General features: G+C 33.6%; 2 protein-coding genes across 2 annotated transcripts in view; one reads left to right on the forward strand and one right to left on the reverse strand.

Moving 5' to 3' along the window:
- SYN2 (synapsin II) overlaps positions 1–21362 on the reverse strand; it is a gene marked incomplete at its 5' end in the record, with an annotated part of 118718 nt that overhangs the window by 21959 nt on the left and 75397 nt on the right. The window contains 4 exons of the mRNA XM_083353871.1: positions 2716–2818; positions 5781–5855; positions 7549–7691; positions 8418–8480. Coding sequence (XP_083209997.1) covers positions 2716–2818; positions 5781–5855; positions 7549–7691; positions 8418–8480 — 384 coding nt within the window. The remainder of the gene's footprint in view (positions 1–2715; positions 2819–5780; positions 5856–7548; positions 7692–8417; positions 8481–21362) is intronic.
- TIMP4 (TIMP metallopeptidase inhibitor 4) lies at positions 9931–21095 on the forward strand (the record flags this gene model as incomplete). Its single annotated transcript, XM_083351083.1, has 5 exons — positions 9931–10060; positions 14507–14592; positions 17649–17769; positions 19502–19626; positions 20931–21095. The coding sequence occupies 5 exons, from the start codon at positions 9931–9933 to the stop codon at positions 21093–21095; spliced, it is 627 nt and encodes a 208-aa protein (XP_083207209.1).

The raw sequence follows: 21362 nt of genomic DNA on the forward strand, positions 1-21362 counted from the left end.
TTTTATTATATTTAATTATATTTGCCCTCTGAAACTACTCTGGTATTTCCAAGATGAATTTAATAAACAAATGCTTGTGAAAGACATATGTGTTAGGTATTAGATGGAAGATCCGTACAAGCTGGAATCAAGCAATGGTTAATGGAGGAAAGTTTACTAATTTCTATGAATTAATGTTTCTCTTGCCAACCAAAATATCTCCCTTTGTTCTGTAATATGTATCCCTTCTGTGCAATTTGTAAAAACTAAAAACATGTTGGATAAATGATCATGACTGATGAAATCATCCTTCTGTAATGCACCTTAATGTGGCAAATACGCCTCATGGGAACTAGTACAAGATTCATCAATTCAGTGATTAGTCATACTTGAATGATAGAACTGGTAGTAATGAACTATCAAGCCAACCACCAGATCAGGAGTCTACTATATACTTTGTTGTCTCAACCACAAATGAAAAACAGAGCTGAATGACATGAACCACGTTTCATTTTTTTTTAAAAAAAGTATACATATACACAGACACATACATACACTCAAACACATTAACAAAGAAAAAAGCCACATGTTTTGTTAATGGGCTACATCGTTGATAAAAACCATATTACATAATATTGTAGTGTAAATATATTAGTGTATTGAACTATACATTTACTACATAAATTTTTTTAAAACAAAAAAAATTGAATAGAGTTTATTTATTTTTACTTTTTTTCTCATAATCAGAGGTGACAAAAACCAACAAAGCTCTTGAAGAATATTTTTTAAGTTTAGTAACCTAAATATATAATAGCAATTATAATCCCTATCCATATGCTTGATAAACTGTGAAAGAATTTTTCACATCTAGAGAAGCAGGATCGAACTTTGTAGCAAAATCATAATGTTGATGCTATCAATTGGCCTTGGACAACTTTAGGTCAACAGATTTGTCACCTTCCTCTCATTTAAAATCCTTTTTAACAAGTAGTGATACATGAGTATTTTCCAAGTTTTACTGAGAAGCTTTTATTTTAAAAACCAATTTCACAATATTACATATGATGAGTGTTATGGATTTGATTAGCATTACATTTACTATTAAGAAAGCATTCAATATTGCCTTTTCAGAAAATTATACATATGTCTATATTTTAAAATTATAAAATTAATAGTTATAAAATGCATTGGATATGATTTTTTTTCAGGTTTGCAGTTTATGTGCTTTTTTTGGACAGGGTTTTCTATTTTAATCCCCTCAAAACAAAACAAAGTAGTAAAATAAAAAATGGGAAATATTTTCTTTTTACTTTACTTTTTTTATTTCTATGCATTTTCTCAAGAAACCTATATATGTGGCTTGGGTACTGATTTCTGCCTAGAAAGGACAAAGTTTAAAGTTAGAAAAAGTATATTCTCATTTTCTCAAAATCAAGAGTCTGATCAAATTAAGTCGGATTTGCCTTTGCTAAACAGGTGTCAGCATTTTGAGGAAGGCCAGCTCAGGAAACAGACATCACAACAACTATTAGGATTTAATTTTATTGTTGCAGGATATAATAACAGATATTTGACAGTCTGCAAGAATTTCCTTCTGCGTTCATTTGTTCATTCATTATCGTATTTCTATACTGCTCATTTCAGCTAAGTGACTTTTATGCCACATGGAACCTAGGGCAGGTATTTTGGGTCTCTTTCTCATGTGCCTTCTCTTCCCAGAAGATTAAAATGTTATTTTAATTAAATAATTATTTAATTATTTAATTATGTTATTATCTTTTTTTATCTGCTAACAGCTTTTGGATACTTTTGTCAATTTTATCTCTATTTTCCACATAGATTTATTAAGCCCACATGTATCCTAGTTTATTTGTTAAACAACCCTCAAAGATTACTGTTTTCTATGAATTAAATAATATTTATTCTATAAATACTAGAGGCAGACATTTAATTGTTCAGTAGCCTACATTAATATTTAGCCTGGGAAAGTATAGTTTATGTCTGTATTCTTAATTTCCCATTTCATGTAAAGCGTAATTTTTTTGGGTTGTTTTTAGGAAAGGGTTACCCATAAATCTTGTACCCAAAGATCTCAGGGAGAGTTGCTGAGAACTATGCAAATATTTTGATATTTGGCCTAAGACTATATGTTCAGAACTAACTCGTAGTATGACTGTGCTTTCCCACAATTATTTTTATTGGACCATAAGAAAGGCTGAGTGCCAAAGAATTGAGGCCTTTGAACTATGGTGTTGGAAAAGACTCCTGCGAGTTCCTTGGACTGCAAGGTGATCAAACCGGTCAGTCCTAGAGGAGAACAACCCTGATTGCTCTTTAAAAGGCCAGATCCTGGAGTTGAAACTCAAATACTTTAGCCACCTAATGAGAAGGAAGGACTCACTGGAGAAGAGCCTAATGCTGGGAAAGGTTGAGGGCAATAGAAGAAGGGGACGACAGAGAATGAGGTGGCTGGATGGAGTCTCTGAAGCAGTAGGCGTGAGCTTAAATGGCCTCCAGAAGATGGTAGAGGACAGGAAGGCCTGGAGGAACGTTGTCCATGCAGTTGCGATGGGTTGGACACTACTTCGCAACTAACAACAACAACAATTCTTTTTTAAAATGATATATTATTTAAAAATTGCAAGCTGCTCAGAGCCTTTTGGAATAAGGAGACCTCAAAATCCAAGATATAAATACATAATTAAAAAATAACCTGCAGTGACACACTTATTGTACCTCAAAAATATAATCCTTTCCATCCTTCCCATGGACTGCTTTGACAGCACATATATCCAAGCCACCAAACATCTCAGAGCAGCTATCAATCCAGAGCTTGTATCTGGAATTTGAAGATAAGTTCCCATTAGTTTAAAAAGACAATGTTGTCCTAAGAGAGATTCAGCTGAATGGCTTGGGTTTAGACTCCATTCAGAATATTTTGTTTGTATCTCATTCTTAAAAAATCACATAGAGCAACAGTTGGAATATTTTATATCTAAGCTGTCATATTTTTATAATATACAAATGGTCCAGTAAAGCAGCTACAATATATCTATTTTAGGCATCAATATACATTACCTGAAAGTTTAAAAAGACCATAAAATTCTGAGATTTCCAGACAGAATATACAAGAGGGTTTAATATAAGTGAATCAGATCTGAGAAAAATGTATGTTATGCTATGTTTCTTATTATCCATTTTTCATTTTTAAACTACACTTCTGTTAATATCATCAATACATGTTATTTTCTTAGCTTTACATACAAATGATATACAAAGATAATATATAGAAGCTCCTGGTGTTTGTTTATATAGTCAGAGGTATCTGCTAAGGATGCATAACAATATATCTCTTACATAAATCTTGCTTAAAGTCACCAAATACATGATTATTCTGAATTAAAAATGCTTAAGGTGTCATATTCATTCTCTGTGCTGCAATATGACCTTACAGTAGAAAGTTTCTGAGGAAGACCCCGCTCCATAGATATTGAAAAAAATCTTATGAAAATGCATTGAGGATAGTATAATTGATATTTTCATTTTTTTGCCATCTTCATTTCTAACAGGGTTTTTTTGGATATATGTCAAATTCAACATCTGTAAAAGTGCTGACTGATGTGATTGGGTTTCTTTAGCTAACAGCCACTTCTATGTATAGCAATTGAATTTAAGTATTTCATTGTGAACCTGGGAAAAAATAAAACTAAAATAAAATAAACCTGGTTTTTAAAAACCCTCATTATAAAATAAAAAACGTTAAGAATGTTTTATGGTTCATATTTGCAAAACCTATGATAAATGATATTGAACAGAGTAGGCTTGTCTTGGACAATTTGCCAAGGAAAAGCATATCTATACAAAAACCTTTATGTATCTGATTCAATACAATACATATTCCTAATATGAATTTTCCAAAGTTGGTCACTTGGATAATCTCAAAAGCATTAAAAGGATTTGATCCTGGTTAGCACTGAGATGGGGCCATAGGAATACAGACTAAACTTTGAATTCCAGAAAACATCCTAGGAAAAGGCAATGGTAAACCACTTTGCCAATAAATCAACGGAAGCTGAGCTGAACTCAAGACAGACTTGTTTCTTTCACTCTTTCATACACAAAGAACAGGTTCCATTATTGTGTATACTATTCACTATTGTGTCTTTTTTCTCCATATTCTAAAGCAAAGTTAGATGTAATCAATCTCATATCTTCATTAGTTACTTAAATGAGAAAACAGACTCATGGAGGAATTTAATATTTTACACTGTAGTATAAAAAAACAACAATCCAAGGGAGGAGATAATCAAATGGATTAACTTCAACTAGTGAAAGAATTTTATCAAGGATTCCTTTTGTCAGCCATATAAAATCAGTTTTCCATGTAGTCCTGCATATACTGTACCTCCCAAACAGCTGTTAAGGATTGGAGGATTCCTAATAAAAGTGTGAATGGGCTGGACATGATATTTCAGGTTTTTGTTAATACTTTTTCATGTAAACCTAGGTTGAGGAACGTGATACAGTAGACAGTATCTCATGGCTCCAGATTCTGATACATTTTCCCCTATGATATGGAAAATGGGCACTGGATGAGGATAGATGGAGTATACCACAAATTAGTCAAGGTGCCCTGTAAGATTTGGAATTGAGAGAAGAACAGGGTGGTGGGCTCCTTTGTAGGATGGCATGGAGTCAATTTGGGGGGGGTGTCTGCTGTGTGAAGGAAAAGAATTGATGCCAAATAATCATAAGATGGTTGGAGATAAAGAGATGTTTGGGACAAAACTTGTAGGAATGGAACCAGTATCTGTATCTCACCTGTGAAGATCTGTGTTCCCATTCCTACAAGTTGTTGAAGTGTAATGGAAAGTTCCAGCACAAATTAAAAACTGCATTTTCCCCAAGTGAGCCTGACGTTTGCTGATTATGATCCCAGAGGAATACACCTGCTCCTGCTTTGTGGTTCTCAATTCGTCTGAATCTATCTTCAGAATAGAATTTATGAATCAGAGAAAGTGACACTATACTGAGAGTTGTTTTACTGTTGGATTCATGCCTGTACATAAGAGTTTGTAAGAGGACTGTCTTCAAACAGCTTGACTCTTCTGGTCATAGTGTTATTGTTTGGAAAATAAAACCAATCAAATATTTTGGAAATGTGTTCTGAGATAACTAGGCAGAAATAGTAATAGTAATAGTATGTAATGAGCTATTGCTTTTTTTCATTATCTTTTTGGAGAATTGATTAGGTGAGGCTTCTTTAAGCAGGACTACACATCTGCACGGAATGGCTAACTGCAGAATATTACTGGGCTCATAATTGCCTGAATGCTGTTTTGGATTAGAACTGCCATTCTTCCTTCACAGAATTTATCGAGTTTTTATGTTCAGATAATATTCTGGCCTCATTAGGCTAAGCATAATTTTATGCTTCAGTAGAAAAAAAACACCAAGTGATTTGGTAGAATGCATGCTGAGATTTTTTTAAAAAATAACAACAAGGTATCAGTTAAAAAAATAAATCGTATCTATTTTAATGCCATGAAACTTCTCCAGAAGAGGGGCTTTGAAACATCTAGCCCCAAAACAGCTCTTTCTGAATTGCTAAAGCTGCCACAACTATTTCATATTCAAGTAGTTGTTTCAGAAGATGCTCCTGGCAATTTTTGCATGTAAGTGCTTCTCAAGTGGCCCTACTATCTCTGAAGTTTCCCTGGGTTCTGACAAGAAAAAGCTAAAAACAGAGAAAATAAAAATAAAAAGTCTTGAGTAAATAATTTACAGAAAGACCTATTTACCTGTCTGTCATAGCAATTTGTTCTAACATTGCCGATCCAGTGTTTGTCTTCCAATTTCCAGATATAGAAGTTCTCCTATGAGAAATAGAAATGCTAAAGAAGCACACGGGTCTTTTCAATTTAATTTTGTTATTAACTGTTCATTTATTAGGAAAAAAAAGTCTTCCCAGCACAAATGTGAAATATAAAATAAAAAATAATAAAAAGATCCTGAATAAACAAAAGCATGCAATTTGATTTGATCAAGAAAGTAGATACTGATTCTTCACTGAATCAGCTTGCAGTCATTTTAACAACACAAAGGATAAACTTAAGAATTTAAGTTCAGTGAAGCCATGTTAAAAGAGAAAGCATTTCTGCTGAACTTAAATAGATATCTGATTATGAATTGTGTTAATAATTATATAATTGCATAAAAACTACACTGTGTCACTTGTTTGAAATGTACTAATAATGCAATGCCCACATATATAAATCTTTAAGCATTACAACAACTCTGAAATTGGGAATTTCCAACTACCTGTAGTTAAGTTAACTGTACATAAATTAATTATCACATAAGCAACAGAAGATTGCAATACCAGAGATTTTGAAAACAGCATTGAAACTGTCAAGGTAGCTTTTATTTCCACCTCTTAAAGTAATTGGTCTTTGTGCTAAAATCACAAGTATACAAAAGCAGGTTAAAATCTATTATGGAATATTTAGCTCCTGACTAAACATATCAAAATAATGTTGATAGCTATGACTCAAGTATTTAATATGATTTAACTGCAAAAGCTAAAGGCTTTTGTCTCAAAGGTTCTAATATTCCATCCCTTGAGAAGACGTCCTAAAAATAAAAATGAAATTTAAGTTAAATTAAATGTATTCATATTTCTGTTTGAAAAATAACAGTGCCAAGATTCATTCTATGTATAAATATGAAATAAAAAAAACTAGAGAAATAGACTACTCACACAGTACAAAACTACTTTACTATCACATCCCTCACAGATGGACATCTAGCTTTTGCTTAAACACCTCCTCCGGCAAATCTGCCATCTCTTGTGGTAGTCTGTACTATTGTTGCAGTTGCAATTAACACAAGGATCTTTTCTCTGATATGCAACAGAAATCTATTTTCTTTGAATGTATACCTATTTCTTCTTATCTTGTGTTCTAAAGCAACACTGAACAATTCTGTTCCATTCACTACATGGCAACTTTTCAGATAGTGAAAGAGAACTATCATGCCCTCAGTCTACTCCTTTGGAGAATGTGATGATTTATTTGGATTTATATTATATTTATAGACAATTTATTTTATTGTTGATTGATTGGTTTCCTGATGTATGCCATCCAGAGTCACTTGTTAACATGGGCAGCTACAGAAATCAAATAAATAAATACATTGTTCTTTTGCAATAACTTTATGACATGTTATTTTCTCTGTTGAGTAATACTGAAGTTCATTTGGATTGTTTTAAATGAACTGCAACACGAATTTGATGAATATGGAATACATAAATTATAGTAAATGATATTAGTTTTCGTATTTATTCAGAATGTGTCTTGTTCTCACTCTATTTTAATATATATGTTTGAAAAAAGGAAAGATTCAGTTCATTTTTCTGAATAATTAAGATCCATTATTAGAACTGATGATTGTCCTTACTGCTAAAGAAAACAGATTACCTACCTTTCCCAAAACAGAGTAAATAATGTTCATTCAATTTCAATATAGAAGAACAACAATATCATACAATCCCAGAATCTATTTGCTCACATGTAGGCTTTATAGTTGTTTCCAATCTTTTGGATCCTGATGTCATATTTGGAGTCTATGTAGGGTTCAGTGGTAGCATAGGTTTGGGTAAGTGCTACCACACTAGCTATATCCTGAAAATCATAATGGTTGTCTACTTTGACCTGTTTTCAACATCCAGAGTTATTTCACATATGGAAACAAAAAAGAAAAAAAGAATAAGCAGGAATTAAATTTCTCGGTATTTCTGAACATAATAGTTGAGACTTGATAGTGAGGATTGTTGATCATCTCTCTGCATTAGTCCCCTCCAACTTCCACAATTGTTGTACTACAATCATCCATAGACAGGAATTGATTGTCTGAGGGACAGATAATACAATGCAACCCATGTAGAGACCAGCAGGTTGGAAAAGTCTTTTACATATAATTTTTCAGGCAGATTTAATATTCTACAAAAAATGAAGACTTCACAATATTCCATAAATAAAATTACCCTGAAAAACAATTTGATAAGTTTGCCCCAAAGTAAAATCAATGGACTGGGATGTGGCAAATTATAGAACTAACATACAATAGATGAAATCTTTCTACTTTCGAAACAAAGCATTTTCTTCAAAGAATTTTTACTCTTTAAGGTGTCTTTCAGCTTAAAATGATTTGAGTTTTATGAGTTTTTAAACTTGTGCTCAAGAGACTAACATACTGTATATACCTAACATTAAGCAACTACTAAGTGACAGATTCCATAGTACATAGGTAAAAAATTTCCCTAATAACTGCTTGAAGTTTTAATCTTTTTTGTTAATTTGAACTGAGCAATATTTACATAACCAACTTCTAAAAAATAATTTATCTGTCTCCAAGATATATAAATAAAGCATGATCACCTTTCCCATGCCTGAATGAGCATGTCCAATTTTCACAACAACAGGAAATGTTGGCAATGTCAGCTGGGAGAAAGAAAGAAAGAAAGAAAGAAAGAAAGAAAGAAAGAAAGAAAGAAAGAAAGAAAGAAAGAAAGAAAGAAAGAAAGAAAGAGATTTAAAATAGTTACATAACCAATGGATAATTCATTATCAAGATCATGTTTCTTTGTAGATAAAAAGATTGCATTAGAAGCCTTTTGAAACGCCACGTAATCTCCAAAGCACCTGAGGGCAGGACAAGAAGTTATATTTATTTTCCAGAAGTGTCTGAATGATTCACCAGTGTTTAATATTTATTTGTTATGTATATGTAGGGGTGTGGGTCTATACATATGTTGTATATGTTTAGGTGTGTGTTATGTGTGTGTTCACTTTGAGAGCAGGCAACTAAATTTCATTTTTGATGTGTGCTGTTGTGCCCACAGTAAAAAAAAAAAGAGAGTAAAGGTCATCTTATCTTTCTTTTGAACTTCAACAAGCATTTTACTGACAATAGTCCGATTTGGGAGACTTAAGATATTTGAGTTAGTAATCTATATGTTTATTTTCTCAATTTTATTTATTTTTAAATGTAATGAATGAAATGTTAATAATTTGTAGAATATGAAATGGATTTTATGTGTGTATGTTATGTTTATTACAGAGAAAATGTGATTTCTTTTCTTTCTTTTGGCCCATAACACACACACACAGGGACATACAATCTTAAACTGGGACTAAACTACTGCTGCTTGCTGAATGATCTTGCTGTACTTGCTGTAATTACCAATTATGCAGCCATGATAAATATAGCAGAAACCCTGCTCTTCACAAACAATATCGTCTGTATAATCAGCATAGTGATGTCATGAAAAATATGCAAACAGCAAAAGATTACAAACTAGAACTAAAAGTAAACCTTAGTGTTAAAACATTGGGTTTTAGCTCATTATTTACTCAGATAACATGTGAAATGGAAAATCTTATTTACAGTATACAGTGGTGGGATTCAACCAGTTGACACCACTTCGGCAAAACCGGTAGCTAATTTTTTGTTGCCGAGGCCCAGAATGGACTTCCGGAAGCAGCATCCACACAGAGAACCGGTTGTTCACATATTTGAATCCCACCACTGAGTGTACCACACACGTGCAATTTTGCTAAATATTCCAAAATTGACTAGAATCTACTGTGTGTTCTGTGTGGTGTTTCTTCTGATAAAAGAAACCTCTCACGTTGTCACCAATAACGTGCTTTTTGGCTTAAACAAAGGAAAAACAGTCCCCATGTCAGGAACCTTAAAAGTTACTTAAGATAAGGCTGGATTGTCAGAGCTCTTCCGCCCCCAATAGAAAAAGTTTGGTCTGCTGAAATTAAATTGCTGCTTGGTCTAAGAGGAACTAGATTATCATTAGCAAATTAAGGGGAGGGAAACTGAACAGTAAAAGAACATTTTCTTCAAGCTGGCCAGTAATCCAGTTGTGTTTCAAGCAGCATGAATCCTCTACTCAACACAGTGCTATTTTCACCACTGCTCCTTCTAACCTTCAATATTCGGGATCCAACTGAAGCTTGCAGCTGTATGCCAGTTCATCCACAAGAACAAATGTGTCATTCTGATATTGGTGAGTCATGAATCATCTATGCTTTTTACTGGACAGACTAGCAGAGAAGTTTAGAGACAAGATTAGCTGTATGCTCACATCTCTGGAATGCTCTAGGGATCCTATCTAAGAATGAAAATCAGTACTGTAAAAGAAAAAGGTTAAATGCTACCACACTGGGTTCCCAGGATAAAATGAATTTCAAAAGCATGTAAAAGTGATTAGTTTATCTTTAATAATTTATCTCTCTCTGTTTAGGTACCAGAGTTTGTTAATTCATGTTGCTATATATGAAACATATATATAGTCTCACTCTCTCTCCTGCCAAGTATATAATCTGCCTAAAGTTTACCATTATGAATATATAAAAAATTTATAATGGGATAATCCAAAGAATATGTGACATTTTGTCATTTTATCAATTCAAGATATAGCTTCTATTCAGAATTGAAGAGCAAATGCAAAACATTAATTTTAAAAATGTCACAAAATTAGCATTTGTATGGAAGAGGCAGACCCTTTTGCATACTGATTAATTGCTTTCCTCTGTTGATAAAATCTTTGTATCCATGGCAAGCTCTAACCTGTCTAAATCCATCAAGAAAATTACCTAAACTAGACAAGCAGTATAAAATGTAGGAGAAAAATAATTCTATTTAATATAAAATTCAAAAAACAATTCACAAAATGTATGTGTTTGATGCTATGCATTCTTATGATATGTATCACTTTTCTGAAATATGAAACATATTAACACGGCATGTAATTGCGATCAGTTGAGATAAAATAATTATAGAAAATTAATTTCTGATTTGTTTATATTTATATTTCTTTAAAATCCACAGCTCCATAGTTTTGATAGCTTAAGATGAAATGACTAGTTTCTAGGTAGCTTAATTACAAATCACTAAATATTACTTTAGATGGAAAATTTAAACTAAAAATACATTATTTTAGCTGCAGAATTGTTTATTCAGGGCTCTTGGCTTTTAATCTGTCGAGCACTTGTGAAAAGAAAAAGCATGTCAGTATTTGTTTATTATACATAACAAAAAATCATATTACACAGTGCAAGTATTTTATACTTGTAATCATACAAAACAAATATATAGCAGGTACTAATAGTGAACTCAGTGGTTGATGCTAAAATGGTTGGGGACTTCAAGAATGAAAGGGGAAGCAAGGCTACAGAAATGTAAATAATATTTAAGGAAGAATAATTTTTTAAAAAAACACATCCATAGTAGAATGTCCTCCAATGATACATGCAAAATATTCATCATAAAATAGACAGGAATGAAATATTCTGGGACAGAACATGGCAGGAAGACGTGAATATTTAGTCTTTAATACATTAATCCTGCTCCCATCTAAATATATTTATTTATTGTAGCTCTATTAAATAGAACTTCAGGATATTATTCATAAAAGTCAATTCTACTAAGTGCTTGAATATTTACTCATTGAATTGTGATTATTTTCTATAATTTAACTTTCATTTATTTACTTGAAGGATTCTTGGTGCTCTCTGAGCCCTCTGAGCACTACGGATTCCTTATTTTAATCCTGAGCTACAAATATTCTCCTTTATTGGTATTTGTTTATTTAAATGTATTGGCTGCCCAACTCCAATGGATTCTTTAAAAAAAGAACTGAGAAATAATAATGGCAGAAGGAAAAAATGATATGCTATCTACTGAAGCTGTTTACAAATGGATATTCTATAGTTGTTATATAATAAGGTTGCTTTTAGGTAGATCTTGAGTGAAGAAAAACAAGAAGAAGAAAAAAACCTCCAGCTGTGCTCCATATCATTGCAAAAACGTGATCTCTAGAGCATGGAAGAACTGGAAGTCAAGGAAATTTACCATACTTCAACAGCAGCAAATGAAGCATTTCATGGGGCACTAAGTTCTCATTTCCCTTGCTAACTACTTTCAGAGAAAATTTAATTCATGCACAATCCATTAATTCATTAATAATTCCTAAACCATTTATGATTCCTCTTCCTGTATCATAAAACTTTTGATCTGAGAACAAATAAGCTTGATTCTCCAGTTTACAGTGAAACATACTGCTAAGCTTGTAAGCCGCCCTGAGTCTTCGGAGAAGGGCGGGATATAAATGGAATTAAAATAAAAAATAAAAATAAATATCACTTATGTCTATGGAGACTCTCAGTCACCCAGGTCATAGTTATCCCAAAGATACTTTTTCACGAGGCAACGGGACTTTCTTGTTTTTCTTTGAAGACGCTTCGCTTCTTATCTAAGAAGCTTCTTCAGCCAAACGTCTTCAAAGAAAAACAAGAAAGTCCAGTTGTCTCGTGAAAAAGCATCTTTAGCATATCTCTTATGGTTGTACCAAAATATCAAACTCAAAATATTTCAAAATGGAATGTTTCAGATTAAAATTCAAAATGCTTTTTTTCAATTGGCTTTTTCAGCAAGACTTCAAAACTCTTCCAGCAACAATCAGAAGAGACTGTTTCATATTTAGGCCAACATTTTCAAAATGACATTTTTTAAAAAAGGAATTGAAACAGTGGTGTTATAAAATGTCCAGCCATCAGTGGGCTTAGGCAAGGTAACAAAGGTTGGCAGGAACAACTTGAATAGGCTCTTATAGGAACTCAGATATTTAAAAAGTGGCTACTTTTCCTAAAAGATGTTTCATCATTTACACAGCATCTAACAAGGACTTGCATCCATATTGCAGCAGAAAGAACAGAAAGAACGTTGGAAACCAAATGACTAATAAACCATAGATATGATAACAGGACTAAAAAGTTGATATATTTCCCTTTCTTGTCAAGTGAATGAGTAATAAAGAATCTTCCAAGATTTAATAATTCTTGTGAGAGATTAACTTCCCTCTTCCTTCCTTACTGCATATCCAATTAGCAATTTGATATTTCTTAAGGCACTGGCAACCTGAATCTGTGCATATACTGTAGAAATTTGTTCCAGTTAGTATACAATGAAAAGGCTTGCCTGAACGCTGAAGGATCCTGTGACATGGGATAACATTTAATACAAGTAATATAACCTATATTAGTATAAGCTATGTAAGTTATACAGTTATACTAATAGTACGGCATGGTATATGGCATGGCATGGTATGGCACAGGTAGTCCTCAACAGTGCTTTTTTTGTAAAAGAAAAAGGTGCCGGAACTCACACATGTCATACAACCCGCCATGCCTACCCTACAAGGTTCCATCCAAAAAAGGTGCCGGAACTCCGTTCTGAGCGTTCTATGAGAAAAAAAGCCCTGGTCCTCGATGACCACAACTGAGCCCAACATTCCTGTTGCTGCAAGTGTGAAAAACAGTCATGTCACTTTTTGCAGTGCTATTGTAAGTTTGAACTATTGCTAAATGAACTGTTGTAAGCCAAGAACTATTTGTATAGCTAATATAACTACAACTAGGCAAATAGCATTTGTGAAATAATGTACATTTATGTTTTAAAAGTTGACATTAAGGAAAGTTAAATAGTTGTTGCTTCAGCCACTTTATGCTGAGAGGTAGTCCTCAACTTACATCCTTCAAGTGAACATTTAGTGAACATTCAAAGTCACAATGGCACTGAGGAAAGTGATCTATGACCAGTTCTTGCACCTACTAGCACTGCTACATCCCCTTGGTCAAAAGTGATAAAATAAAATCTGGTTCTTTGGGTACTGCAATGTATTTATGATAGCTGCCGCATCCTGGGGTCATGGGATTGCTGTTTGTAAGTTTCCCAGCTGGTTTCTGACAAGCAAAATCAAGAGGACAAGCGGGACTCAGTTAACAACTGTGTGAGTCACTTAAAAAAATGCAGTGATTCATTTAACAACTACGGCAGTTATAGCTCAGGAAGTCAGGCATGACTCACTTACTAACTGTCTTCCTTAGCTACAGAAATTCTGGTCACAATTGTGATTGTAAGTCAAGGACTCCCTGTGCCTGCATATTACATCATTTTTCTTAACCTACCTTTGAGGAAAATCGGTACTCTGTTTTTCAATATTAGCAACCTTAAGATGAGTGGACTTCAACTTTCAGAATTCCCTGGCCAGGAATGCTGGGAATCCTGGAAGTCAAAATTCATCCACCTTAGAGATGCTAAGATTGAGAAAGCTACAGCTGGTGGGAAGAATCCCTGAAAATAGAGGAAAGGAAGCTGGCCCAGACCATCACAGTCCCCTGCCGTAGCAGTTCTTTCCTTCCCTCTTTCAGCAGGACAATATACAGTTGCCCTGTGACATAGAGAGAAGTTCTATTTAGTGTTTGAAAACTATTCTTGATTTATGTCTGTTTATCACCATAGCACATAAGCTAATTTGTATCTTAAAAGACAGGATGTAACTCATTTTAATAAAATAAATAATTACTTTCACATTATTATGACTTTTTTGGGGGGGGGAAACAGGTATTTGTTTTCAGTCAATTTTTATCAATAATGTTTAATTTTATTTCAGTGATTCGTGCAAACATACAGAGTAAAACCGTGATTAAAGATTCATATTCTTCGAAAATCATCCAGTATGAAATCAAACAAATAGAGGTATCTAAAACCCTTTTTCTGTTTTGAGGCATAAATGATAGAAAAAGACATGCATTTAGGAAAAAAAATCATTTATGCATGCATTAATCCCCTTGGGAGTAAATGGTTATTATAGTGTAAAAATTTAGTATATTTGTTGATGTCATAATCTCTTAGTTCCTACTTGAAATAACATTGATATCTATTGAATTTGTTTTAACATTTCTAGACAGCTGAGAAAGATTGTGCTTTATATAACATCTCTACAAAGGACCAAAACTATTCACTATACTATACCCAAGTTCTCATTCCAAAAAGCAGTGCAAAAAAAATGTAACAGCCAATATAGTCAATAGTAGGCGAATCAACAGTAGTTACTAAATGGGGAAAAACAGGATCCTTTCTCTAGCAAAGATGTGCAGGACAGATAGCAGTATATGTTTTGTGAAATACTTTGTACAGCTTAATGTCAAAATAAAAAAAGTTACATCTGTCTTCAGTGTAGTTTCTAGCACATGATTTTCCCCAAGAGGGAAAAATCCTTTTATATACAGCAAAGAATAAGCAAAAAAAGTATGGGCTTTTTAGCATAAAAAATGCAATTCTAATTCAGAATCTCTCAATCGGCTGTAATTAAATCTCGAGGCTCCTGACCATCTTTAGATACTGTAAAACAGGGGTGTCAAACTGCCAGCCCGCGGGCCGGTTGCATCATGCGGAGGTGCATTTTGTTCCAATAATTTCTACAGGACAACTGTACAGGAGCATCTAATTCCCAATCCTTGATCTACCAGCATAGTTGCAGCGCTGCAGGTCAGGGACCAAAGTATAAATCATGTCACATGATTCCAAAGAGACAAAAAACAGGAGTAATACATTTCCCCTCTGTTTATATTACTGTTTACTGCAACTATTGGTTACTTTTTTTCTTACTCCAAGTGCAACTCTGATTTGCAGCAAACCAAAAGCCAAACTGGTTATTCCTGTTTGTATAGAGTTTCCTTATTGGAAGAAAGATTATTTTCCCCAACAAGGCTACCCAAGCTGTATTCCTAAGTGGTAGTAGCTGGAATTCATACTTTCTTTTATTAGTTTGGCAGCATGAGCTCTATGTTTGCTTCTGGAAGACGGAAACATAGCCACCTCTATTCATGGTTTATTATTTCCAAATTAAATAAATATAATAAAAATACGTAATGTGCTATAGGAAGCAGCAGCTTACCTAAAATGGATTTCTATGTACTAATTATCTGTTTTGAAACACCTGCCCTATCATTTCATTTCAGTTCCCAATTCAAAGTACTGATTTTAATTATCTTTAGAAAGGATTTTGTCCCTGTCCCTGTGTTTTTAAAAACATTTTTATTTGACGTTTTTCCTTTTCCCATACAATTTGCAAATGATTTTATTTATATATTTATTTATAACATTTGCATAATCACCCATCTTAAAAGCAACCCCAGGTGGCTTACAATCAACAAAATAGTTAGGGAATCATACAACCAACAATGATAAAACTAAAAAGCAGGAAAACCTAGAGCCACAACTCTCATCTCAGCTTCACCTTGTCTTATCTTACAGCCTGGGGAGAAGGGAAGAGCCATGTTTTGAGTGCCCTCTGAAAGGATAAAAGGGTAGGGGGGCTTCTTGGTTCTCCAGAGGGACGGTGTTCCATAGGGCAGGGGGTGTAATGGAGAAGGTATACTTACAAGGACCCACAAAATGGCAGTGTTTAAGGGAACTTAACCAAAGTTAAAACTTTGGTTTTAACTTTAGAAATTAACATGAATGGCATATATTTGTAATTTAAGAGAACTAAATAATCCTATAAGCAAGATTCTAGTGAGAAAATATTTAGTATTATGATTTACCATGCCTAGTTGGGAATTACTATTTTGAATAATAAAATTAATTTAAATCAAGACAGTGACTATTATTTATTTTTTAAAATTTATATACCGCCCATCTCACCAAGAGGTGACAGGTAGTCTTTGACTAATTGGCACAACTCAGAATGGAAATTTCATTACTAAGTGATATGGTTCCTAAGCGAGTCATGCCCAATTTTATCATCTTTTTGCCATAGTCGTTAAGGGAATCTCCATAGTCATTAAGGGATCTGACTTTTCACATTGATTTTGCTTGGTCAGATGCTGGCTAGGAAAGTTGCAAATGTGATCCCTGTATACTATACCCCTTCCTTTACAATGATTTTCTCCTTTGTAGAGTTTTCTCTAACGGCCAGTTACTGTTTGATTATGTACCACCAAGTCATTCTTGACTCTTAGTGACCACTTAGATTTTTTCCATTAAGATCTGTCCTTATACTGACCATTCAGCTTTTCCTACTCTACAAAGGGGGAAGGAAGCTTTGCATAATAGTCCTTGACTTCTGACCATTAATTTAGTGACCTTTCAAAGATACAATGGCATTGAAAAAATAGTGACTTATGATTAATCCTTGCACTAATGATCTTAGCAAAGTCCCCACTGTCATGTGTTCAAAATTTGGGTACTTGGCAACTGGAATGTATTTTACAATGGTTGCAGTGTCCAGGGGTCACATTTGCAACTTTTCTAGTTAGCTTCTGATAAGCAAAGTCATTGGGAAAAGCCAGAATTTTCCCATCACCATTGTAAGTGACTCTATCTACTTTTCTACTGATTATCCTCTTCTTTTTCCTTCCATCTTTCCCAGCATTAGAGCCTTGTCCACGAGACTAGATTTTCACATGATGGGTCCATAGTAGGGTAACTTCAGCTTTATCGTTTGATAAACGAGTGAGAACTTGCGCGGGTTTGTTCAATTATCCATTTTCTGTTTTCTTGGCTGTCCATGGTATTACAATTAAAGTACTAATCTAATTCATGTGTGGATGTCCACTGTAAAAACAATAACCCCCTGGCAACAACAAGCAATCAAACAAGTCACTGTTCCTATGTTGTCTTGTACAGAGATTTAGAAAGCACAATAGAAAAAGTGGGAAGCTAAGTAGTATAAAAGTTAATACTACAATAACACAGCATAATGTTAAACTGTTTTATACAGGCTTACATAGAATTTTATTTCCTAATAGATGTTTAAAGGTTTTGAAATGGTGAAAGATGTTCAGTATGTTTTTACACCACACTCACCAGCAAGCTGTGGGGTAAAATTAAAAGTCAGCAAGAAGAAGAAGAAACAGTATCTCCTTTCAGGTATAGTATATTAAAGCCAATTGTTAAAGTCCATACAAAATCAACATTTGAGTCTTATAGCCATCAGTGACATTTCTGTTAAAAATGTAAACATTTCTAGAAAACTCTCTCTCTCTCTCTCTCTCTCTCTCTCTCTCTCTCTCTCTCTCTCTCTCTCTCTGTGTGTGTGTGTGTGTGTGTGTGTGTGTGTAGGTAGCATTTAGAAATAAACTGGACCTACCTCCTGAAATAAATTAAAATAAATCAATAATTTTTATTTCCCTGTGGGAAGAATCCAGAGAAAGAAATATTTTGGAAAATATTAAAAAGGCAGAACATATTTCCCCAAAGGATTTTAAAGGCAGAAACCAAATCCTTTCCCCAAGTCTCTCTGCCCCAGATAGAAACTAGATCTGCAAAAATGCAGATGTGATAATCTTCTCAGAAAGATTGGAGTCAGGAAGCTAGGATTAGAAAGATAAATATCCTAACTTACAGTCTAAATGTTGGAGATGTGGTAGTTTAGAAGCCACCTATTTTCATATGTGGTGGACTTGTAGAAATATAAAAGCTTTTTGGATTAAAATTTGGTGGAACATTCAAAAAATTTTTAAGAGAAAGATAAAGTTTTCTCCGCAATTGTTTATATTGGGTATTGTTGTAGATTGTGATGTTAAAGAAACCAATTTGATGTTGAATATGATAACAGCAGCACGGTTACTGGTGGGACAATATTGGAAGAAGGATAGTTTGCCTACTATAGAAGAATGGGTGCTTAAAGTTTCGAATCTTTCAGAAATGTCTAAGATTTCTGCTTACTTGAAAGATCATTCACAGGAAAGATATATTTCAGTTTGGAGGAGATGGATAGATTATATTCAGAATAAATATGGGACTAAAAAGTTCCATTTAGCTTATGAGTAGATTTTAAAGGGATATTGTTATTGGTTGTTGGTACTTTGTATGTATTTATGTTAAAGGGGAGTTAAAGCACATTATGAATTTGGTTAATTGTATATTATGTATAATTTTTTATTTAGAATATGATTATTATAACTATAATCCTGTATTTAGCTCTGGGAAGTGGGGGGGGAAGTGGGCGGGTTTGGGGTGGGGGGGATTTGGGGATATATTGTAAAATCTTGTTTTTGTAAAACTCTTTAATAAAAAAAGAAAGATAAAGATCCCTAGAATCAACAATCCCTCACACCAAAAAAAATCCAACATAGGACATAGCCATCAGCCACACCCCAGGGAAGCAGGATATGACCTTTGGGACATAACAGGATTAAACTACCACTATCAGAATACCAGAAAGGCACACTCAGACTCAGGTCAAAGTTCATGCCACAGGAAAAACTCCAAACAAAAGCCCAAGAAGGTATAAAAACCCACCACTCCCTACTACATGTGATCAGCTTTCCCGGAGCCATCTTTCTGTCTGGCTCTTCTCTTCAATAAACTCCAACCTTCTTTCTAAAGTAGTGTCCATTTTGTTTATTCCCAGTTTGGACTGAACCTTGATGAAGATTTTTTCCTTCAACATCCACTTTCCCCCCAAAATTTCAAACCCCGGGGGGGGGAATTGGACAAGATTTTTAAGTGTTGGTCACATATAAGTTAAATCGTAATTGCTGGGCCTCTAACAGGTTATATATTCTACCAGAAAATTTGATTGATTTAGTGCCTGTGGATTATGTCTTTGGCATTGACAATGTCTGAGTCCCTTGTTTCAACATTTTCTTTACTTCAGGTACAATTTCGTATGATGGAAAATTTTTTATTAATATATGTGATTTTATTAAACCATGGAAAGATCTTACCCCCTTTCAAAAGATAAATCTAAATAAGAACTATGGAATGGGCTGTAACTGTAAAGTAAGTATAAAAATGAGATTTTTCATATATTCTATACATCTCATGAGCTCTGGTACAATTTTCTTAACTGTGCCATATGTCCCTTTAGTAGGTATTTACTATTAGAAAATCAATATGTTCCTGCAAACTTCACTAACCACATATGTAGCAAAAGTGATTCAAAAGATGACTTTTTGTTAAAATTAAGGTTGACAGAGCTTACAAAACTGCCAGGAAAAGAAGTTCTAATAGGATGTTCTGAAGTCAGAACTTTTCAATCTCTAGACATTTTGCATATCACTGATTATAAGTGTATAAAATTAATACCTTATAATGATCATATTCAGAACTTATTGTTACTATTTATGTTACCACTTAACTTTTCAAATAGATTTGTTGGATCATGTGGTCATTAATATATATTTTTTAGATTCTGTCCATAATGTCTTCTATGACCACCAACTTATTTTTATGATCCAGATATATCTGCACTGATATTTAATAAAGTATGTCCTCAATTGTGCATATTTGAATTCGATCTCTCTTGAAACTTTCCTAATCAATGCAGAATGGATAAATAAATCTTTAACCTGTAACACTACCTGGATATATTTAAATGGTTACATAAAGTATAATTCAATTCAAGTGATATCTATTGTTTTAAGATAATTTGTTTACATTAATCATTTAAGAATCAATCTTAGCCTTATCCTAATTAGCTTGTATGCTGCCAAATAATTTCTGGTGTTTGTGTTTTTTTAAAAAAAACCTTTCACTAGATCACTGTACTGTACTTGTGCATTCCATGTTGCTCTCTGGGTAATGAAATGTCTGCAAGAAAATAACCATGCTCAGAGATCACTCTTCTATTGGTACTGTTCAACTGTATCATCAACATCATCACTTCCCTTAATATCAAAATAAGGACTAGCACCAAAATATTCGTACTGCATACTTCCAAGATGGTTTTCTGCAGTTAATGTGCACACTGTAGACCTCAAGGTGATGCATAACAGTCTTTTAGATGCACAAGAGCACTTTGATACAAAACTATAGTTTGTTTAACTAATTCAAGAAAAAAAACCTTGAAATAATATTTTGTATTGATATACATTTCTATATGACATAATTCATTATGCATTACGTATTTATAATTCTCCAAAGTTCTATCCTTGTCTCATGTCAAGGCACATGTCAATTTTAGAAACAATTTATGAATTGTCACTACATCTTTACACAGATAAATGATAAATAAATGTTTACACATTATAAAATATGATTTCAGAGCAGAAAAATGGAGAACTCATGTAATTTTCTGCACTTAGATTACTAGCTGCCCTATAGAACCTTGCCCCATCACATCACCCTATGAATGCCTGTGGACGGATTGGCTGAAAGAGAAGAAGTTGTACGGACAACAAGCAGATAATTATGTCTGTTTCAAGGGCAGTGATGGAACTTGCAGTTGGCATCACGGTCCTTCATTGTGAAAGTTAGCTGTGAAGCATAAATAATATAAATTTTGGGGGAAACCTGAGAGGTTATGTTTATCCATATTGCCTGTTTAATGGTCCTTTGAACTTTCAATAATTGTGTCTTGCTTAGAATCAAAAGCAAACTGTGCAGTGTAATTAAAACACAGAATACATAGAACTGGCATTCAGATTAATGTAAAAATGACATTCCTGGAAGTAGCTGTTTTCTACAGTCATTTCAGTAAATTTTCATGGAAACATCCCTGTTTTCTAAAAAAGAAT

Source organism: Vipera ursinii (genome assembly GCF_947247035.1).
Source record: "Vipera ursinii genome assembly, chromosome: 2".
In the NCBI taxonomy this organism is placed as follows: Eukaryota; Metazoa; Chordata; class Lepidosauria; order Squamata; family Viperidae; genus Vipera; species Vipera ursinii.